Source organism: Bacillus rossius, chromosome 1 (assembly GCF_032445375.1).
Source record: "Bacillus rossius redtenbacheri isolate Brsri chromosome 1, Brsri_v3, whole genome shotgun sequence".
Lineage (NCBI taxonomy): Eukaryota > Metazoa > Arthropoda > Insecta > Phasmatodea > Bacillidae > Bacillus > Bacillus rossius.
In genome coordinates, this window is record NC_086330.1 from 135440494 (window position 1) to 135461984 (window position 21491).

Consider the following 21491-nt stretch of genomic DNA (forward strand, 5'->3'; position numbering starts at 1 on the left):
CGATTAGTGATGATGAAGATGCTCCACGCAAACCATGATGGCATGGTCCGTATGAAAGCAGTTGCCAGAAGCTATTTTTGGTGGCCCAAGCTGGATGCAGGAATTGAGGAAGCGGTAAGGGAATGTGTTAGGTGCCAAAGTTGTCACAACAATCCACCCAAGTTAAAGATGGTATCATGGCCAGCACCAGAGAAGCCATGGTCACGACTGCATATGGACTTTGCTGGACCGTTCCAAGGGATGATCTTTTTGATTGTTATTGATGCATACTCAAAGTGGCCAGAAGTTAAGCGGGTCAATAGTATGTCAGCTGCATCAGTTGTGCATGAATTACGGGACATATTCAGTTGCCATGGGCTGCCTGATGTGGTAGAAGCAGACAATGGCACAGCCTTCAGATCACAGGAAGTGGCATTATTCATGAAGAAAAATGGAATCCGGATGATGTTTTCACCTCCATATCATCCTTCAAGCAATGGCCAGGCTGAACGCAGTGTACAAACGGTGAAGCAGAAACTGAGGAAGTTAGTACAGGGTGATTGGAGAGTACGCTTGGCACGTATGTTGTTTTCATTACGCACAACCCCTTGTTTGGACAACTTAAAGACTCCAGCAGAGATGCTGATGAACCGGTGCCTGAAGACCATCTTGACAAAAATGCATCCGAGTGCACAAGAAGAAACTCAGGGAATCTCACGGGCCCACGAGACCAACACCTACCAGGCCCAGCAGTTTGTCTCTGGAGAGGCAATCTGGCTACGTAATTATTTGCAGGAGCCAAAGTGGGTTGCAGGATGCGTGATTGCAAGTGAAGGGCAGCTGATGTACAGAGTGCGGGACAAGCACGGCCATGAACATCGACGTCATGTTGACCAACTACGGCACCGTCTGGGCCAGAAAACAAGGGGACATTCAAATTTATGTCCGAGCGAAAGGACACGGCATGCCTCACGGCAACCACTAGGGTCACAGGAGACTGGTTCATTCATGATGGGTGGTGTTTATGCCAGAGCACAGTTGCCTTCTGGGTTCCCACCACAGAGGGATGCAGAGGTGGTTGGAAATGAGTCTACAACTGTATCAAACCAGCAAGCAGTGGGAGGAAGTGCTCCATGTTCAAGGGACTCTTCTCCATTCCGAGGATTTGATTGTCATGAAGAATCTTCTGCCCCTCCACGATGTTCCTCACGACAACGTCGACCCCCTGCGAAGTTTCGTGATTTTGTGACATCTTAAGAGGGGAGAGAATCTGTTATGTATTGACATAGTGGCAACACCGTGTTTATGTAGCACACTGTGGCAACACTGCAGCCAGTTGGTGTCTTGTGTTATGTGCGCTACAGTGATTAAGCAATGGCCGCCTACTAGGGTTTACCTAAGAACAAAGTGTATCCCGATTAGCTGGAACAATGTTATGAAAAGGACATTACATTGACAAACATTAAAACGAAGTTGCAATGGCTTAAAACCGAGATAAAGTACCTTCTGGAGTAAGACTTACGTTTCAAATTATAAGTGAATTTTAATTTAAATACAACATTGATCGTAGAAAGTACAATTTGCAGTTAATATGCTTAAAACACTAATTTGAATAGTAGGGAAATTTGCAGCTTCAACTGAATGTTGGCGAGCTTGTGACTTTTTTCGTGCATGCATTAATATTTATAAAAATATTGATTTTTTTTTTCCCCTTATAAGCAAATCATTTAACTAAATATCGGTAAACGTAACATAAAATTATTTAGGAGAGCAATATTTAAAACAATAAGTAAATTTCTTACCTTCGGGACAGTGTTTGCCTTAACCTCATTTCGGTTAAAAATGTCTTGTTTACATAGCATAACATTTGTTAAAATGCATAACATGTAACATATTTTTGGATTATATTAAATTGCTGCATTTTTTTTATGTCCAAGAAACAATTTCTGTTCTAGTAGAATCACGTTGATTGAAGTTAAGGTTAGGATTTTCGTAGGTACCTACCGAATTGCATTACAAATCGCAAACAAAACTAATGCATAAAAAAACGTGCAGAAGTATTTAATCATTAACACAGGCAATGTGTATTTCTGGCAAATTTAACTGCCTAAGTTGTACAATTTTCCCACAAAAACTGAAATGAAGCTGTTACCAATGGCATCAATTCTTTATGGATTAGGTGAAAGTACAAATTCTCGTATCTTCACTTCTTGAAGACAGGTGTATAGCAATTGTTAAGGAAAAAAAACCTTAATTTCAACATAAAAATTTAAAAGACACTTCATTTTATCGCAACCCTCACCTCGGTAATTGTTCCCTATCACGTATCCAAGTTTATCCCTTGATCCTGTTGGCATGATCATGTATGATTTATCCGGTGGCACATGATGCTTGCTGTTTTAATTAATGTTAAAACAGCAAGAATCATTACCACAGGATAATGCCATTAGTATCAAGGGATAGACTTGGATACGCAATACAAAATTTTTACCCACACCTCCCTCTCGACCTAAAAATAAAATTCATACAAAACATTTAGACTAATTAAAGTACATAAGTAGCAAGTTTGAGCAGAATTTGAGACTCATTGACATTTAGAACAGTACCTAGGTATTAATGTATTGTGTGCTTGTCCTCAACGTGCGACTACACACAGCCTAAAAAGAGGAAATTCTGTAGGGCATGAAAACAAAATGCTCATCACTATTTTAATTACACAAAACTTTTATTTTGTTTCGTTTTAATAATTTACACATACCTAGTTTCGTCAAGCGGAAACTTAAAGTAAAGTTAATTATTATTATCTCTTCTCTTGTTGTAGCAGTAGTTAACACAACACGTAGCCGAATCAGGCATGTTTCATAACAGTCAACAGTGATTTATAAAGTAGTTCATGAAATCATTGATATTATTTTACGAGATTACTATTTCAACATTATTGAAACAAAATTTCCTTAGAAAGTTTTTTATTAATCCTAATATTGCTTAATTCAACGCCGACGCCATTAATTATGGTGTTGTTGGATAAACAAGTGGTTCAACATGCCAACAAAAATTTGTTTATTTTCTTTTAAGTAAATATATTATTTTCATTTCAACAATACCAATTTATGCCATAAATTTGATAAAATGTTAAAACAAATGTAATATTTATTTAATCAACGTGGTGTTTTGATTATAATTTTCGTGCTCAGATGTTGGATAAAACGGTATAGCAACTAGAAAAATGTGATTGCCTTGCCCTATGAAATGTCCCCCCCCCCCCTGTCCTGGCCCAAGGGCCGGCCTTATATACCCCTCCTGAGGGCCAGGGCGTGACGTAGGAAGGGCTGGGAGTTCCAAGAATCACGGGCGCTTCCAGGAATTCCAGCCGGCCTACGTGACGTTTTTTTTTTTCCTAACCTAAGTTAAAACTAAGTGTGTAAGGGAGGGGTCTAGGTAGGGAAGACTCTAAGTGCGTCTCAGGGCAAGCCCTATACGCTCTAAACATGCGGGTTTTTAACCATGCAGAAAAGGTCACGTGCATCATGTGCTAGGAGGGGATTGGCCAGCCATGGCAGACGTGTTCGCCATGACTAACTCCCCTCACTCTTAATTCAAGACTAAAACTAGATAAGTTGGTCCCAGGTAAAACCTCCATAGACAGAGTGAAAACCCTGGGCACATACATACGGGATGCAAAGGTCATGTATTATTACAAGCAGGTGGATTACAGGAATAGAAGGATGGTCCTGGAAGAAGAGTGGGGCGTGATAGAAGTTCTACTATGCAAGGGGTGGGGCACTTGGACTTTTAGTCCGCATTGGTTTGGTCAGGTCTGGTCTTTTTGGGGGCGGCTTATGCCGTTTCCCGTCGTGCTGCCAGTTAGCACTCATTGTGGCTGTGTAATATGATCGTGTAAGTGGGGCGGTCGCGAACTGTGGCGTCGGACTAGACTCCAGAGTGGTGACATAGCTTCAGGTCGACCTGTCGCCAGTAAAAGGCTGTCGGTCAGTTAGAGAAATTGCCACCATCTGTCATTGATAAGTCCTAGCTGCAGTGCTACGCTGTGTGAGCTGCGGTCGCGAGCAGGGCATCGAGCCAGACTCCAGAATGGTGACATAGCTTCAGGTCGACCTGTTGCCAGCAAAAGGCAGTCGGTCAGTTAGAGAAATTGCCACCTTCTGTCATTGAAAGACTCTAGCCTAGCATCTACGCTGTTAATCTTCGAAGGATAAATTATTTATTCCATTAGGGCCCCGCTGGGCCAAAGCACGACTATTTGATTCGCCTGATAGTTTGTGTTGTGCAGTGTGTAGTGGGATTATGTGTGCTTATATATAATTGGGGCCTAATATTAACTTAACTTAATTTTAACTTAATGTACGTGAGCTGCCAGCTTGTGTGCGTGCGCTCCGCGCGCGTGTTCTCGCGCTCGGAGCAGGGGGAGGGGGCGCGCTCTGATTGGTCCGCGGGCTACCGGCCAATCAGAGAGCAGTCCTGCCACGTCCGCGTCTACGGCGGGCGGTGTGACAGGATAGATTTTGGGCGTTTATATTTCTCATTAATGTCTGGATCATAATTTCCTAATGTAGAAATATGTGGATTTAAACTATTTGCGCATTTATCGTAAAAAGTTTGTGTAGTTCTGATGTAGAAGTCTTGTAAGGTTTCCGACTTCGTTTCACGATGCAAGGCTGCTACAGCACAATACACTGGGGTGTCTGTAACTGCCCGAATACATTTGTTTTGTACTCGTTGTAGCTTTATTAAGTGCGATTTCGCAGCAGTTGCCCATACTGGGGCTACGTGACTTGGACGGACCTCGGCTTGGTGGGAGAGGGGAAGGCGGGGGGAGGTGGCTGGGCAGGCGGCTGGGCAGGCGGAGGTGGGTGAGGAGGGGGAGGCTGCGCGCGCACCCACTCGGCCTGGCGAGAGAGGGGTAGGCGAGGGGTGGCGGCCAGTAGCGGTGGTGGGTGAGGCAGGGGAAGCTGCGCGCGCACTCGGCTGGCCAGGCGAGGGGTGGTGGCCGGTAGGAGTGTGCGCGCGCACTTGCCTGGTTACCATGGTAACCCAGACGCGGCGCGGTCGCCTTGGCAACGGGCGACGCGGTGGTGGCCGGACGGTGACAGCTGTCGCGGCCGTCAGTGGCGGCGGCGCGCACACGTGTTTAAGAAGGAAGGGGCTGACGGCTTCGTGATTATAGACGTGCGCGGCACGTCGCACGTCAAGCTTGCAGACTGCATGCACGCGCGCGCTCTGTCAGTAACCGAGTAAACCCGCACGATCGTTATGCGTATAGTTACAAATCACGTTCTTGTTACGGGTTGCTTTTTTTTATGTTGAATAAAATGGTTTTTTGCATCACTCATTAATTATATTATTTAACTTGCTTTCGCAAAGTCTACTTTTTAAATAAATGTACTTTTCATGAATAGGTTTTGTTTTTATGGATTACTTTACATTTTTTTTTAATAATAGTATTCTCCGTTCACTCTTAATTAACTGAGTTTTGGAATAAACAAAGCCTTTTGTAAACAAACATTTTCATTGGCTGCCGGCCGCTGCGCACATTATTCGTGCGCAAGAAATAGTCCCTTGGTTACGTACCATTTGTAAGTACGTATTTTTACACTGCCTTTTTTATAACAATTGTTGTTATATAGCATTACAGCATTTCTTCATTAATATCCAATACAGTTTAATGTGTCAGCAAGTATTTACTTACAATTATGTTAGCAGACGCCGTGTGTACAGAGTACAGTTGATGCTCGGCGCGACAGTTGTATGTCGGACCGAGTTTTGTAAACCACAGAACGGGAAAGCCTTTGAAAAGTGCACAGAAAACTATTGTGTTAAATGTTTTTAAAACATTTTCAGACAAATATCCGGATTGTCGTGTGAACGATATCGCGAGTTTAACTGCGGAATTTACGAGTGTTTCGAAGAGCAGTGTGCTTCGTGCAAGGAAAGAATTACAGGACACTGGGACATTAACAACTCCCGGGAAGAAAAGGACACTTGAATAGGTATCCTGTTATCAAAACTTGTGATAATTTTGTGAAGACGGCTATTAGGCGTAAAGTGCATAGTTTTTTCTTTGCAAATGAACCACCTACGCTGAACAAAGTGCTACGGTGCTTCCTGTTAAATTACTTCTCCGTTATTTTATTAGCACCGACTGTACTGAAGTGTGTGTGTTGCAACTAGTGCTTGGCGCGCAAGATGATTTCAGCCTATCACTTGCTGACGCGGCGTAGTGATACGACGGTGTTTGTTTATTTCAAAACTCAGCTAAGAGTGAACCCACGGTCTCACCCCAATTATAAACTTGATTTTAGAATAAAATGTGCGATGCTTACGTGATAAAAACGGTAAATTTGTTTTTTTTTTGTACCACTTCCTTATGCTGTGATATTTTTATTAATATTTTTATCCTTGAAAGTCAAACATGCTAAATAAGGTAGCAAGTGAGAGAGTTTTCTCTACAGCAGGCAACATAGTTACCAGCCGCAGAGAATTGTTGTTGCCGCACCATGTCGATGAACTCACCTTTCTCCATGACAATTTGAAATGATTTGCGAAGTGATTTATGTTAGTGCTATAGACATATAATTTTTATTTTTTGAGAATCTGGTTGTGCTTCTTCAATATAGTCTCACTTTAATTTTAGTTACTTGATTTAAACTGTGAATTATGTGACAAGTTTTTCAAAGGTGGTATGTTAAAATTTTTTAATGATCTATGTTTTTTTTAAATAATATTCCCAAATTCGATTCGAAAAAAATTCGAAACTCGTGAATTTTTTTGAAATTAGATTCGAAATCGTTTCAAACTGAAAAATCACAATTCGCAGATGTCTAGCTGCTAACTGCATAGTAGCCTACAGTCCCAACCTACAGTATTTATATTAACAAAATAATTTTACAACTGTATATTTCAATGTACATAATTAAGCTATTTATATTTTTATTACAAAACGTTTGTAAGCAACTAGTATGTATTAATAATAAAAAATATTAAACACTTTTAAATTATATTATGAAACACAAGGAAATTAAAGTTGCATTGCAGTTACTGACTTTAAATTTAGGATCTTAATTGTGTAAATTAAAATGAAAACAATTTTCTACACCAGCACTATCATTTTATTGCTGTATTAAATATTCAAGTTTGTTATTGCCCTATACTCTATACGCCCAGTACAAGGATATGCAGGGTGTATGTATGATAATATTGTGCTTATGCTCGGAGGGTGAAATAGGTAGCACTGCCGTAACATTTAATTTATCCAATATAGATCAGGTTATTTACGGTAACTATGGTGCATTCGTGGTACATAGTTATTGTGCTTCTGTAGTAACTATAGTTCTTCTAGAGTATCAGTTCTTTTTATGGTAGTTCTTTTATGGTAACTATTGTGTTTGTGCTGTAATGATGGTGCTTCGTCCATGTTTATCCATCACTCATTGTGTATTTGTCTTCACTACACATGCTCCATTATTATTTTCAGCTAGACTGATGGTAAAATAGACATCTATTTTGTACATTTATTTATTTTCAATGATGCTTGGTATAAAAAATATTTATGTATGTGAAAAAGTGATATTCAAAGCCCATTTTAAGACAGCTGTTACCACAGCAAATTCTACAAAATTTTGAGTATGGAATTTGCACAGAATTTTTTTTTTTTTTTTTCTGTTTGTAGATAGGTTAACGAACGATGATGATTTACTAAATGACCGTAATTATATCCAAACAAAAATTAAAATCATAAATACAGTAAGAGATAATGTAAAATTAGCCACCATTGCTAGCAAATACAATACTTAATTATCTGCATTGTTAATAATAATGAAACAGCGGGAGAATATGTGTTGCTTGCTGAAGTACTTAACTTGTAACGAATACCTTTTTATTAGGTCTGTGCGAATATCAGTTGTTTAGCTTGAATCAAATACGAATATCAAAGAATTCTCGCATACGAATATCAAATTCGAATAGTAAGAATTTGAATTCAATATTTTTTTTTTTATTTTCACATTTAACAAATATGTATTGAAAGAAAAAGTAAACATGTATTTTAGTGGCTTCTGGGAAATTATAAAAATAATACTAAAGTGAAAGGTTGGTTAGGTTAAGTCAGTTACAATTACTATAGATAAAATTTTGTTGAAATATTCAAATTTTTAAAGGAAAATATAAATAATTATTTTTCGTGGTAATCAAAATAGGAACTGCAAACAAATTTTTTAATGAACAATGCAAAGCGATTATGTAAGGCAGTTGCAGTGTGTGTGAAGAACTCCAAGAGGGTGAGTTGGAAAATAATGTATTGTGAGCAGTTTTATCAATAGTTAAATATGATATATGTATGTCTAAAAAAAATTAAATCTTATTTGTTTGAATTTTTACTGTGTGAAAATAAATCATTATTTATATTAAAATTTATGGATTATATTTTTTGGCTTGTTTTAACTCTAAAGTGTAAGAACACAGTAACCAAGAATGTTCCTCTCTTTCTCTCTTTCCTTTTAGAGAGAGAGAGAGAGTGAGTGAGAGAGTGAGTGAGTGGTTTTTTTTTATAGCCATGAGAGAAGATAATTGCCTGAGCTGTGACTGCTAGGAGTGTGAGTGTGGGCCTGTACTGGGCGATGTTCACTGTGCATTATCCACCAGAAAAATGTTGTCGTAGGTTGTTAGGCTTTAGGAGTCTTTGCTGTGAGTATGCGACCAGATGTTTTCCACCGAATTCTATACAAGTTATTTCTCTTCGCCGCCCCCTTCTGAACAAAACTAATCACAGAGCTGGCTTGCTGTGTTTCTACTCTCTGATCTGAAAACTTTCAACTTTTAACACTCATGCAGTGTTTAGATTTTTATGGAGACGTATTTATCCTTATCAGTAAGCCGCTGTCAGTTCTATTTTTTTTTAACGACCAGCTGGATTTTAAAATACTTTAGCTTTTAATGTGTTCGTACATAGTTCCGAATTAATGTGTTAATCTGGTTGTACTAATCTTCTCAAAATTTTGTCCTTGCCTGACGAGAAAATCTTCTGTGATCCCAAAATATTTCCAGACTTTCGAGATCCTGCACAGCCGTATTTGTAAATAACTGAATAATAGTTTTTTCTAAGTTTAGTATTTGAAATCGAATGAATACAAATAATAAACTATTTGTTTTGATGTTAAAAAATTTGAATTTTCGCACAGGCCCAGTTTTTAATCAGTTCTGCATCAACTAATCACGTTTCCTACTGAACTGTGTTGTACAAGCTTCACAGTTACTCTGTATATAATCCTAGATTACTTCAGGTTTGTATTAAGCCGAAATTACAAAACCCCGTCACGTCCTACCGCCATCCGTTTGCCCGTCATCCGTTTGTCCATCAGCCGCTGAGCTATTTATTCTGAGCTATTCCATTCTTCCGTCATAATATTTTCCTTTATACATGCTGCTAACAATTGAGAAAACTTCAATTTTGGAGAAAAATTATCTTGAATAATTGGATTAGTAATGTAAGTTATGCTCTTATAACTTATTAAACTCAATATTTTTAACTCTGGTATTGGTTCAACATTTTCAGAGTTACCATGCATAATTAATTTCTTTTCTGTGAATCAAACGATTTTTGGTTCAAAACACAAACTTTAAAATGTGTTCAAACATAATTTTAAAATAATTATTATGTAGCATTTAAAGAATTAAATAAACAAATTTCCAAAACTTCTAGTCTATAAAACTTGACATACAAAACCCTTGCAACCATTTGGAAGTTATAATTTCATGTATATATCCGTCATAAGTATGAAGTTACCAAGCTTTTTATGGATGGACAAATGGAATTTTTTGGGCTATATGATAGGCTGTAGGTCACATGATAGATGGACGGGGGCAACTGACTATTGTACTTCTGGCCTTAGTGATGTTTCATGATGGTTTTATATTTCCATAGACCAAACAGTGGACTAAAATTTTTGGAGCTTTACAATTTGGCTTGAGTCGAGTATTTAAAAATTGACTCAACTCGTGCACCTCTTGACAATACCACACCAGATTAATGGAAGCGGAACAGTGGTAGACAAGAGAGATGGCAACCATTGTTATTTTTTAACTTGGATTAAGCATCTTGTCGACAGCAAGGTCGTGAGACACACAAACTCCACAACACAATTCAAGGAAACTTTGCGAAGGGATTGGTCGTGACCTAAATTATTGAACCATTTATCAGGAGTGAAGTCCCAGTAATTATTTATTTATTGATATATTTATTTATTTATTTATTTATTTATTTATTTATTTATTTATTTTGTTACATGCCCACCAACAGTAGTTAAACTTCTGTGGTGGGCACAACACATATAAACAGGTACACAGTTATCATTGCCAATGTATGGACTCTAGGCCTGTGCGAATATTCAAATTTTCGAATATCAAAACGAATAGTTTATTATTCGTATTCAATTCGATTTCAAATACTAACACTTCGAAAAAATGAATATTCAGTCATTTACGAAAAATGCTGAGCGGGATCACTACATCTGGCCACGTAAAGCCCGTTTGAACACAGCAATTCGGAGCGATAACTAACGTATTTTATGTAGAAGAATGTTGTCAGGTCGTTTAAAATAGATTTGAACTGTCAGCATACTGATAAAGATAAATACTTGTCTGTAAAATCCATACACCTGGGACGTTATAGGTGACAGTTTTCAGATTAGAGGGTGAAACATTGTTTGTCGGCACTGTAATTTCGTTCCGAACGTGACGGCGAAGAGAAAGAAAATTGTACAGACCATGTGGAAAATCTGGCCGCATACTCACAGCAAAGACTCCAAAAGCCTATCATGCTACGTCAATGTTTTTCAATAGGATAACACACAGTAAACGACCGGATGCAGGCGGCAACCCCCCCCTCCCCCCCTCTTTATACCCTTCCCACCCTTCCTAAATTCCTCGCGTAGTGACAGTTCAGGCAATTATCCTGTCCCGTGCGTCAAAAAAAAAAAACTCTTGCCAAGAACTTACTTAAAAGCTTGCGATCACGTTACATGGTGTACCAAGATTGTGAAGTAAATGTGTTTTCTATGATGGTAGATCCATGGTTCAAAGATTCACTAATTGAGGATGAAAATTAAAAAAAATATGGGTTGAAAATTTGTGCAGGGAGGTATGTAAGCTGTGTAAGCTGAACACAGTACCTGAAACTATAACTGAGACAAGTGAGGCTACAAGTGAAATGCCTATTAAGAAGTCATCTCTGTGGGCCTATGTGAAACCTTCAACAGCAGCTCAGTCTACGCTTGCAAGCTACGAAGAAACTATCCAAGGAGAAGTAAATGAATATCTGGCAGTACCCTTAATCCCAAAGAATGAAAATCCTTTCAGTTTCTGGTAAGAGAAGGGGCGCACTTGTTTCCGAAACATAGCTGTGGTAGCAAGAAAGTACTTGCCTATACCTGCCACACAAGTGTGCAGTGAGAGACTTTTCTCAACAGCTGGCAACATTGTGACGTGTAGAAGAGAGAGTCTACTCCCCAAAAATGTAGAGCAGCTTGTGTTTCTCCACAAAAATTGAAATTAGCTAATATGTAGTGATGTGACAAGACTCTTTTTAATACGAACTAATTATAAAATTGGAGAACCTTAAAATTTTTAGTACTGTCAGTTTTTTGATTCTACATACATTGTATCAGTAAATATGTACTTGTTATCATATTGTAATGTGATGTGATATAACATGTTTTATGGGATTTCAATTCTCATTCCAATTATTCGAACTCAAATTTCGTATTCGAGAATAATTTGGTATTCGTATTCGAATTTGATTCGAACTAAAAAACTGATATTCGCACAGGCTTAATGGACTCCCATCATCGTCGGTACCAGTGCAGACAGAACGTCGCAAGAGTACCACACATTATCAATGACAACAACACATAAAACAAATAATTACTTATTAATAAACATTATATGGATACAAACTTAGAACTTGGATTTAAAAAAAAGATCAATTGTTAGGAAAAAATAATTTTTTTTTTTTTTTGGAATATAAGAATTAATTCAGTAATTCCTTATAAACACAAATATTTGATGTTTGTATTAAAAATGATGAGCTAATTTATAGCCAATTAGCTAAAGAAAATTATCCAACTTGTTATATTTAGAAATTAGTCAGTACAGAATATCATTTCTTTTGTTAAGAGTGCATAGGGTAGACTTTAGTCGACTATGAAATTGTGGAACTCATGAGTCCAGTATTGTCGAGAATGTACTTACAGTTGATTAAAGAGTTATAACAGTTGTTAACGAAAAGGGAATTGAGAAGAGCTCTACGATCGGTTAAAGGAACAAGTAAAGGAGAGTTTTAAATTTAAAAGTTTCACAATTTTAGTTTAAATGGATTAAACTTTAACAGAATCGGAGGAATTGATTTAATTCAAAATTATTGAAAAATATTCTAATTTGGACCTAATTAAAGAAAAAATACAGAATAAGAATGGAATTGGGATTGGTAGAGTAAAAAGTGATGTATTTAATTAAACCAAGAGTTCTTCTTGAGCTATTAAGTAATCTATGTGGAGGTGAAAATATTATTTTGAGTCAAATATTATGCCCAAATATTTTAAGGAAAATGCTTTCTGAATTATAGTAATGTCTAGTTTATAATCAAGAAATGTGGAAATATTTCTTAGTAAAGGATATAATTTTGGTTTTTTCCTTGTTGAGAGATACTAAATTAAGATTACACCAATTATAGATTGAAGTAAAAGACAGTCATTAAGGGAAGTGATGGTTCTACAAATTTTAAAATCATTTGCATACAATACTCCAGATGAATGGGACAAAACATAAGAGATATCATCAATAAATATATTAAAGAGTAGAGGTGACAAGGTACCACTTTGAGGTACACCTGAACTGGCTAAATAAAATGAAATACAATTACTAATGGAAACGTAACAACTTCTGTTTTTGAGATAGCTTGTAAACCAGTTTACAAAATTATTGTAAAGTCCAAAATTAGATCATTTTACAAGCAGAATATCATGATTAACAGAATCAAAAGTTTTTTCTAAATCAAAATAGCAGGCATCAGCCTAACCTCCGTTAGTAACTGCATTGAGATAGGATTAAAAAAGGTGATAAGATGGTGGCAGTGGACATGCCAGATCTAAACCCATGTTGCTTGTGATGTAATTTATTTTTTAAAAGGAAATTAATAATTTTTAATATAATTTATTTTTTCTAAATTTTGTAAAAACAGTTAAGAAGAGAGATAGGTCAGTAGTTGAACACATTAAATTTGACCCACTGCTAAAAATGGGAATAACCCTAGCATATTTCCAATTGTCAGAAAAATTGTGTTTTTAAGCTTATGTTGAATAAATGTTTTAGAAGAGGAACCAGTAATTGGGAGCAACCTTTAAGAATAAAATTAGGAATTCAGTCAGGACCATAGGACAAGGACAAATTGAGGGACTTTATTCCCCAAGAGTTGGTGATGTATTAAAATTAAAGTGGGTTTTAAGCTTCATAGATTTTTTTCATTGCTTCATACAGTGAATTTTTTTTCAAACCTATTGTATCATGTTTGACATGTTCTCTCATGAGAACTCCAGATAGTCATAGTCATTGGAGACAAAAACCGTAAATATGTTCTTTTACCTAATTTTTTAAGCTCTGTCTCTCACTAGGAGTTGGTAATTGTATTTTCTTGTCATTACTCTTAATTAATGAATTTTCCTGTAAATTTATTTTGATATCTCTCTTGTGTTGTGCCGTCACCCGACCTCTGTGAAAGGTCCGGGTGGTACATGACGGGCGCTACGGGCGTCGCGATGCTCTTGTCCGGAGGGGCGCCAGGCTAGCGGGCTGCTAGGCCGTTGGTGTGGGGTCGTGGGTACTCTGCCCCCGCGTGCCCCACCAGGTACACGGCTTGAATGTAACCTGAATGGTTCTACCTTGACTGTGAATGCCGCTCGGCCGTGTGGAGGACGGGGAATTACGGAAAATGATATACGAGTTGGCGAGAATACATTTAATTTGGGAGTTTCACCGGGGGTCCATGTGGGTACACAGTACACTCTACAAGTCCGCTCCGCGGTTCAGTCCCGCTACAAAAATTCTCACCAACACTAAACACAACACTACGTGACAATGGTTACCGTGGCAGTCTCGCGGGACGTGGGTCGATGCTCGCTGGAGACGGCCAGCGCCGAAAGTTAAGGGAGGGGGGGGGGGGGTCGATGAGCGGGCTCCTAAGTTCGGTGAAACACTTACGTGAGTGATACGATCCGCAGCGCGGTATCACGATGAAGACGGTCGGGATAGGCCCGGTTCCGTAAAATACGCGCCGAGTCGACGTGGGCAGCGATGAATTAATAAGAGGTTTTAAATTTAAAGATTTAGTACAGAATAAAATAATCATAGAAAGAAAACTTGGATGCTGCCCACGGACACACGTCTGTTCCCGGCGCGGAGTGGTTGGAGACTGCAGAACATGGCCGCCTCGCAAGGAAGAGAAACTTTCTCTTCTTTGTGAGTCGGCGTCAAAAAACTTATATTAATTGAATTTACTCTATTACCAGTTAAAACATGTTCCAGGTGCCCAATTAAAATGTAGCACCTGGTAATTGGGTGCTTAAGGCTTAACAATGGTTTTAATGTATTTAATTATTTAAATTGTGACATCAAGTTGGCGACTGTAAATTTACTAACATGTTGTCCCACTGCGAATTGTTTTAGAGGGATTTCTCCTATTCTGACTTGATCATAGTCACGGGCATTTTAATTAAGACCAGTGGCCGCAGTGACTGTTAATGAGGTTAGTTGTCTGCTCCGTGCGTGGTGTACTCGCCCGGAGTGTCTACGATGCACTTATTACTTGTCGGCTAATTAGTAATTTCGTACAAATTGATTTTCTTTTAATTGAATTATGGGTTCGAGTCTCCGGGGTTCCGTACCTTTAACTTTCATTATGTCTATTGGGGTCACACCCGAGGCGCTCGCCTGACTCAATCCGGCTGGGCAAGGGGCGCGCTCCAAAAACGGGATACGGTACTGGCGGTGCGGAGCACGGGCTTAAAGGCCATGGTCGGTACGACGTCAGTTGTTTGTTGTTCAGTTACATATTTTCTCACCAAATATTTCCTTATCATTATTTTCGTGAATTGTAGGAGGTTATGCAATATATCATAATCATAAACACTTGCGTGACTTTTTACTGCTATTATATAATATAAAGTAAATAATATATATTGAGAAAATTTTAGACAAAACACAAACTTCATATCTATTAAGATGAATTAACAGGAAAAGCCTTCAACTAATATAATGACAAGAAAATGAACTAGCAACACAGCAAGTGAGCCGGAGCCTGAAAGTGTGAGGATACAGCATGATGTTTGTTGCTTGCAGGGAAGAGTTAGAGAGTGCTTGGTGAACTTGCTGACAACATGTGGACAACGAGTGGGGCTGCCAAAGAGTCCATCGGTAAGTGCATTTTCAACACATGCATTCATAATTTTTCCAATAAGTAGATTACACTTAACATTATAAGAAAAATAAATTTAATTTATTTTCCTGAAAAGTACATATTTCTTAATAGGAATCTTAGAAAAATAACCCTATACATAAGTTACTTTCATACTGCTGCTAGCATTTAAGTAATACATTAAAGTATGACCTTGTTAATTTTTTTCAGAATATTTTGTAAATCAGTTTTTTTTCTATAAGTCTATGCACATCCAAAATTTAAACTATTTGTAACTCAAAAAGTATAAACTGAGTTGAAAATCTTAGTTGATGTGCTAGGTTCTGAAAAAATATTATTTATAATATTTATTTGTCATTTTAAAACATTTAAAAAACTCATAGTAGAAAATTAGATACTGTGTGTTGCAAATGGATATACGTAGTGAGGAATAGTTAAGCTGTTGAGTCAAATTTTTTTTTTTCTAAATAGGAATTGTTTTGTACTGACATTCTCTTTTTAAAATCATGGGAAGGAAAATAATTGCTCGGTGACTGTCACCTTGTCATCATTTATGAAGAGTGAACTGGTAAGCTATTACCAAAGAAAACTAACATTAAAGTTTAGCCTAATGTATTTTTTTCAAATTTGTGAAACACTGTCCCAACTGACATTATATTTGTGGACTCAATAATTGTCTACATCATTCCCGTCTTGAGGAATAAGGACCCAAGGACAAATAATTTGGTGGGGAACCTTCGTCATTACTTAAAGCACAACTTTTCAAACCCTTCAAAAATAAAAATAACAACTTTTAAGACTTCAAATATTATGACCATAGCTGTAAATATTATCTTGTAAATGTGATCTAAATGTATGCATAATTTGTAAGGTTTTCAATGACTTTTATTAGCAATAGACATTTTCTGATTCAATCAGTGTAATCATATTGGTTAAAAATATCATGAATATTATCTTGGCCATCCAAGTGCCTGGGCTCTTCATAATGACCCTGCATATTTTAGTCTAATTAAGATTTGAGCACAGATCAGCTTGTTTGTCACCTGATACAGATCAAAACATAAATTTTTGACGTTGCCACATTAACGTAACCTGACATCATTGGCAAGGGAAGAGGGTACTTATATGGAAATAGTTAAAATAATATAACTTTGGCAGTGCTGTAAGTGTGATGATAGGTGATATCATGAATGTGCTGTATAGAGTTTTTTTTCAGTAAGTTTTTGTTATAGTTCATTTGTAAAGATATACTCCACTTCCCAATAGAGTTGAACAATCATTGCTTTGATATGTGATCTTTTTTACATTATTTTATTTTAACAAGGATGTTAAATTTTTATAATAAGACTCTGTGAGAGTAAATTTTAATATTTTAAGTATTTTAAGATGATAGTTTTTGGTGTTTTGGTGCATTAATGTTATCCCACTTGTCAATAATAACCCTGGTTTCTCTTCAGAAGATTAAGAATTCACTGATTAAGTTGCCGAAAAGAATTATTTTCGCCGATAGTTCATATTTTAAGTTTACAAAATTTTTGAATTGAAATAGGTCTGCTGGAATAAATTTCATACTTTTCAAGCCTCAAATTTTTAATGTTTTAAAGTAATTTTTAAACATATTAAATTTTTTGTTTAAAATTTTTAAATTTTAGTTTCAGTACTATGTTAATAAATTTTTAGTAACATTTAAATTCTTATTTTGTTGGCATCATAGCTTGTTTCTGAAATCCCTGGCCATTCCAGTGCCTTAGTGGGGAAAAAAAAAGTACAGTACTTTTACAGCTATTGCAATTGATGGACATTTGGATTACTCAGGATTTTTTTTCTTAAAGGGAAGGAAGTAAACTGAAAGAAGCCATCTTTAATTCAATAGTTCTTTGATTTATAACAATTTTTTGTAGTTTATTACTGAAAATTAGACCTTGTTGAGGCATAATGATTGGCTGCACAAAAAAAAAATGTTCTGCTTGTGGAATTGCCAGTGGTTCAGAATTTAATTAATTTTAAATATGTTTTATACTGTAAAATGATAATCAATAGTCTCTTTAACATGTGTTCCCTGCCTTAATAAATGTGAGATTTCAATAATGGACACTGAAAAATATATTCTGACCTAAAAAAACTTTTGAATATAATATGTAGAGACAAGATTTTATGGTTTTATTTTTAAGCCAATTTCATTTTTAAAACAAGAGATTTTGGTGTTATAATTTTTTATTTTTTATGAACTCTGATTATTCCTAAAGATAGCAAAAATTTCAACAAATGTTACACTTACTTGTTCAATGATATTTCACCAGCACATTGTCATTTTGATACATAATGCACTTCAGTTACTAATAACAGTGGCAATACTATTAAAAAAAAGTGAAATTTTTCTAATACATTTAATACATACATTTTGGTTGAAACTCAAAGCTAATAATTTACATATATTGAATTTAATATATTAAAAGATTAAGTTTTTGTAATCTGAGTGAGTTATGATAAATATGCTAATTAATTTCTTGATTTTCTGTTGCAATTCAGTGGTTTATGGTGTATTAATTTCTATTTCAGCATTATATGTTGTATTGACATGCTTTTCTGTGCTATTTCAGCTTTATCGCTATCCACCATATAATCTTGTCCCTACTAATGTGGAATCTTTATCCTTCTCTCTCTCTCTCTCTCCGCCCCTTAAGTGGCTCCAGTTTCATACTCCTTTACATTAGAGTGCTTCTCCGTTCGATTTGTCACACCTTTCTTAGCTAATTAGTGGTTTTCAGAGGAGAAGCAGGACAGCTGGCTCCATATATCACTCTTGTTCGAATCATGTTGACTCTGTTTGTTGTTTTTTTGAAGTTTACTGTACCTCTGAGGTATCTGATACTGAATCAGTATCAAGTGAACCAGAAACTTATAATAAATGTAGCATCTGCTTAGCAATGCCTTACAATATTATGAATGTTATATTTGTTTAACAAAAAATATTTATGTTAAGTGAAACATGTCACAACAAGAGTGACTATTATTTTTTTTGTTCAGTGTCTTTAGATAATATATTTGTACATGTTGTCAGTAAATGTGTTTGTTCTAAATAATGTGTTATGTATGACCCTGGCTGTAGTGGATTCTTAACTTTGGCCTTTATTTGTTTTCCATATGTGATGGTGGTAATCCGTGTCTGTATCTAGGATGGTTTTATTAACACACTTAATAAGGTAAACGAACAAGTGTGTGTGTGTGACTTGCTGCTAAATGTCCTCAGCTTTTGGTGGTGGGAGGTTATTTGCATGGCTGCAGAAAATACTACTATACTTCTATCACTTCAACCATGTACTCATATTCTCTTTGGCTTTGTCATACCACCCAGATCCTTTATCACTCATAATGTAATTGTACAATTATTTTGTGATTGAAATTCCTGAGTTGAGATGCAGTCATTTTCCGTATTATAACTCATGTTTAAACTTCACCAATCAATTTATTAGTTCTCTTTTTATTGCATCAAAATAACTTAAAGAAATGTTTATAAAGTTATTGGCTGCCCTTACCATCTAATAAATTTATCATCTAATAATCTTCTAATAATTATTATCTACATAAAGGTTATTATTGATATAAGGATTAGTACCTAATAAACAATGCCTCATTTTCTGAGTTTTTAGTAGCTAAAAAAAAACTTCAAGGTTTAATATCTTGGAAGATGAAAATTAGTTTATCATTTGTTGACATTGATGAATGTTAACTTAAACACTTTCTTGTGCAAGTACTATACTTGATATAAAATATCTTGATATAAAATCTCTTGTTATAAAGCTGTTGTTGGAAGACATAAATTGTTATCCCTGTAATCAGAGATTGGTTTTGGGGTGGGGACAAGGACAAGACCCAATAATCATCAGAAAGTACACTGAAGTAAAGCCCCAGTTAATTTTAATTAGATTTGCTCCACACCTGTCAAGATGTGAAAAATTTCATTAATAAATAGTTATATTGTGCAGTCTTAATTAATATTACCACAGCACTTTGGTGGACGATAAACTTAACACTCACCACCTGGTATTAACTCTCCAAGAGATGCAAAAGCATAAATTATCAACAAATGTTTTTCAATTGCTGTCTCTAAAAAGTTCTTATTGGCAGTAATCAAGAAATTTTGTTAAACATTTCAAAAATTTGTTTACATGCATGATTTTTAATTAAATCTAAACTATTTTCAGATTTTTTTTATGTTGCCACTATTTATTTTAAAAAAAAGTTTTTTTGGGCACTGGAACTAAGCATTCAAAACTGGTACTGTTCTAGTAAAACTCATAATGCCTGATCCTTGCACTTAAAAAAACATGGACAGGAGTGGCTGATAGCTTTAAAAAAAAAAAACCTCTTTTAGACCATTTTTATGCCTGTTTTCTCTTCATTTCATCTAAAACTCTAACATGAGAGAGAGAAGAAATTAGTTAAAATGTAAATAGCCTCTGTTTATAATTATATAAGCCACTTAAACTGCAGGATTTACTTTAACTTAACCAAAAATCTATTGTTTTGTCAGCCCTCCAATTATTCCTTCAAATGAATGAAATGCTTGCCTGTAAAATTGGACTGCCTTTAAACAAACCAGAATGATTTACATCCTTTACATCTGCTGTTCCCAGCTGACTTCTGGCCACATTATACCTGCATCCAAAGTATAATGAACCACATTATTTTTAACTTACATTGTGCCAATTATTCCCAAGGCTGTCTAACAATGATGATTTATGTTGGCATCAGTTTAGCCAAGCATGTGCTTCAAATGTTACAAATTACCAGTTATTTAAGTTCGAAGCCAAAGTATTACCTAAATGTAAAATGTTTGACCATAAATATTTTAAAAGTATCTCACCATAAAAATTTTTGGAAATTCGTTGATGGCAAATTTTATCCATTTCCTTGCACAGACTAGCTGCTTTTGAGGCTTTCCTGACAGTTGTATGTAGCTTGTAAATAGGCACACATTCACAATCACACTGTTGAGTCTTGCACCGTGAGCAAGTTACATCATTGGCAAACTATGCACACTATTTTATTTTTGTGTTTATGAGGTATTTTATACAGAATTATGGGCCATTTGAAAAGAAAAAATAACCTGCGTATGTGCGTAGTTTATGACAAATAAAATATGCATGCCACAAAGTTTGAATTGGTACACTGCCTTACGTGTGCATCATCTACAGGAAAAGTTGGAAATGTGCACCATTAATATTAACACATCTCTGGGATTCAGGTTAGCACACCCATGAATCTAGATTGTCAGTATTTTCTGTAAATGTGTGTGTCATTTCGCTGCATACCTATTCTCTTCTGTTGATATTCATAAAATCCCCCCCCCCCCCCCCCCAACTATTAACTTCACATTCAAACTTGATATTACTGGGGAACCCTCTCTTGAAGCACATTTTAGCACCACTTGTCGCTTTGTCCTCAGGCTATTATTAGTTTTTGAGCATTTCTACCAGTAAAACCATGTACCACCTCTATGAGGAAAGCTGATTTAACAAACTATTGTTTATTGTTCTTTGTTATACACTAAATGTATTTAATTTTAATTATATGCATAAATACACATACCTCTAATATTTTTGGCTGCAAAATCTAAGCATTTTTATTTAGTAAAAGAAAGAAAGTTAATAAAGAAATTCCAGTAACTCAATTCACATTAACACACTAATATTGTCAGCTTTAGGAGTGGTGTCACTTTCAGTTAGTTTGGTTTCTCTTGCAAAGACGTAATGCTACGGACCAGGCATTTAATTTGCCAGTTAATAAAACCAACTTGGTTACCAGCTGTAGTAGTTGTAGCTGTAGTGCAGCAAGCACCTGTGAACTCACCTTTCTGCACCTTGCCATTGCTTTGTCATTCACTCTGTACTTCTTTTCGCTTTGTTGGTTTGTAGCGCTGGGTGGCTTTGTCTACATGTCGCACACCTGCTGCTATGTACTGTCTAATAACTTACCATTAAGTTTCTCTCCATACATTGCAAGTATAATAATTATGATCTCCTTCCAGATT

At 36.2% G+C, this 21491-nt stretch overlaps 1 protein-coding gene across 1 annotated transcript in view; it reads left to right on the top strand.

Moving 5' to 3' along the window:
* LOC134536067 (protein furry) overlaps positions 1 to 21491 on the top strand; it is a 737387-nt gene that overhangs the window by 642663 nt on the left and 73233 nt on the right. The window contains exon 42 of the mRNA XM_063375635.1: positions 15382 to 15456. Within this exon, the coding sequence (XP_063231705.1) occupies positions 15382 to 15456 (75 nt within the window). The remainder of the gene's footprint in view (positions 1 to 15381; positions 15457 to 21491) is intronic.